General features: G+C 68.3%; 1 protein-coding gene across 1 annotated transcript; it reads left to right on the top strand.

Annotated features, from left to right (window-relative positions):
• Positions 1 to 320: 320 nt before the first annotated feature.
• Positions 321 to 1271, top strand: AURANDRAFT_69291 (expressed protein; the record flags this gene model as incomplete). Its single annotated transcript, XM_009045052.1, has 1 exon — positions 321 to 1271. A coding segment is annotated over one exon (951 nt), but the record flags the coding sequence as incomplete, so codon positions are not given.
• Positions 1272 to 1304: the final 33 nt, after the last annotated feature.

Raw genomic sequence — 1304 nt, 5'->3', positions numbered from 1 at the left:
AGGCCGTGCCCGTACGCCGACGCCGTCGTCACACTCGACGCAGCGCCCAACGTAGGGGCGGGGGGTGCCGGGGCGCCCGGCGACGGGGTCGCAGGCGCCCGAGAGGGCCAGGGGTCGCGGCCAGCGACGTGCGCACGATCCGCTTACACGGCTTCGGCGTCCGCTTCAAGCCGGCTGACCAAAAACCCCCCCACAAAAAAGGGGGGGGGTAAGACGTTTTTAGCGGGCGGCAAATAATATCCACAGACTGGCAGTCGTGAGACCCCGACGCTCCATCCGTGCCGTAGCCGCTCTTAGGGGGGCCAAAACTGACCGACGGGATGATGGCGGCGAAGGTCGCACTCTGGCGCGAGGTCGAAGCAGGGACGCGGTATACCGCCACAACGGCGGTGAACCGGTACCCGCAGCTGAAGGAGCCTTTGATGCGAGACCTGCCGAGCAAGATCGCCGTGAAGCCGAAGAGCGGCCCCGGTCCTGGTGGCCGCGCCCGCGACGTCAAGACCTACCTCGCCTCAGACGTCGACGACCTCGTCGCGCGGCTCGCCGTGCCGGACCCGGAACCGGTCGACCCGCGCTGGCGCGAGGTCGAGACGGGTGCGCGTTACACGCAGACGACGGCGATTGCGCGGTATCCGCGGTTGAATACGATGTCGTTCAAGGACCTGTCGAGCGAGATCGCCGTGAAGCCGAAGACCGACAATCAAGGCTCCCGCGACGTCAAGACCTACCTCGCCGCCGACGTCGACGCGCTCGTCGCGCGCCTCGCCGCGCCGGAGCCCGAACCCGTGGACCCGCGCTGGCGCGAGGTCGAAGCAGGGACGCGGTTCACGGCGACGACGGCGATGGAGAAGTATGCGAATTTGAACACGAAGTCGTTCAAGGGCCTCCCGAGCAGAATTGCGCGGCAACCGAAGATCAGCAATCATCCTGGTGACCACGCCCGCGACGTCAAGACCTACCTCGCCGCCGACGTCGACGCGCTCGCCGCGCGCCTCGCCGCGCCGGAGCCCGAACCCGTGGACCCGCGCTGGCGCGAGGTCGAAGCGGGGACGCGGTTCACGGCGAAGACGGCGATGGAGCGGTACCCGCAGCTGAAGAAGCATTCGATCCACAGCCTGCCGAGCAAGATCGCCCGGAAGCCGAACATCGGCAAATCCAAGCCGCGCGACACGTCGCGAGACGTCAAAACCTACCTCGCCGCCGACGTCGACGACCTCGTCGCGCGGCTCGCCGCGCCGGAGCCCGAACCGGTCGACCCGCGCTGGCGCAAGGTCGAAACGGGCGCGCGTTACGACCAGAGGACC

This window comes from Aureococcus anophagefferens, assembly GCF_000186865.1.
Source record: "Aureococcus anophagefferens unplaced genomic scaffold AURANscaffold_1305, whole genome shotgun sequence".
NCBI classification, from domain to species: domain Eukaryota; class Pelagophyceae; order Pelagomonadales; family Pelagomonadaceae; genus Aureococcus; species Aureococcus anophagefferens.
The sequence above is the reverse complement of the archived record's forward strand: the minus strand, read 5'-3'. Positions and strand labels throughout refer to the sequence as shown.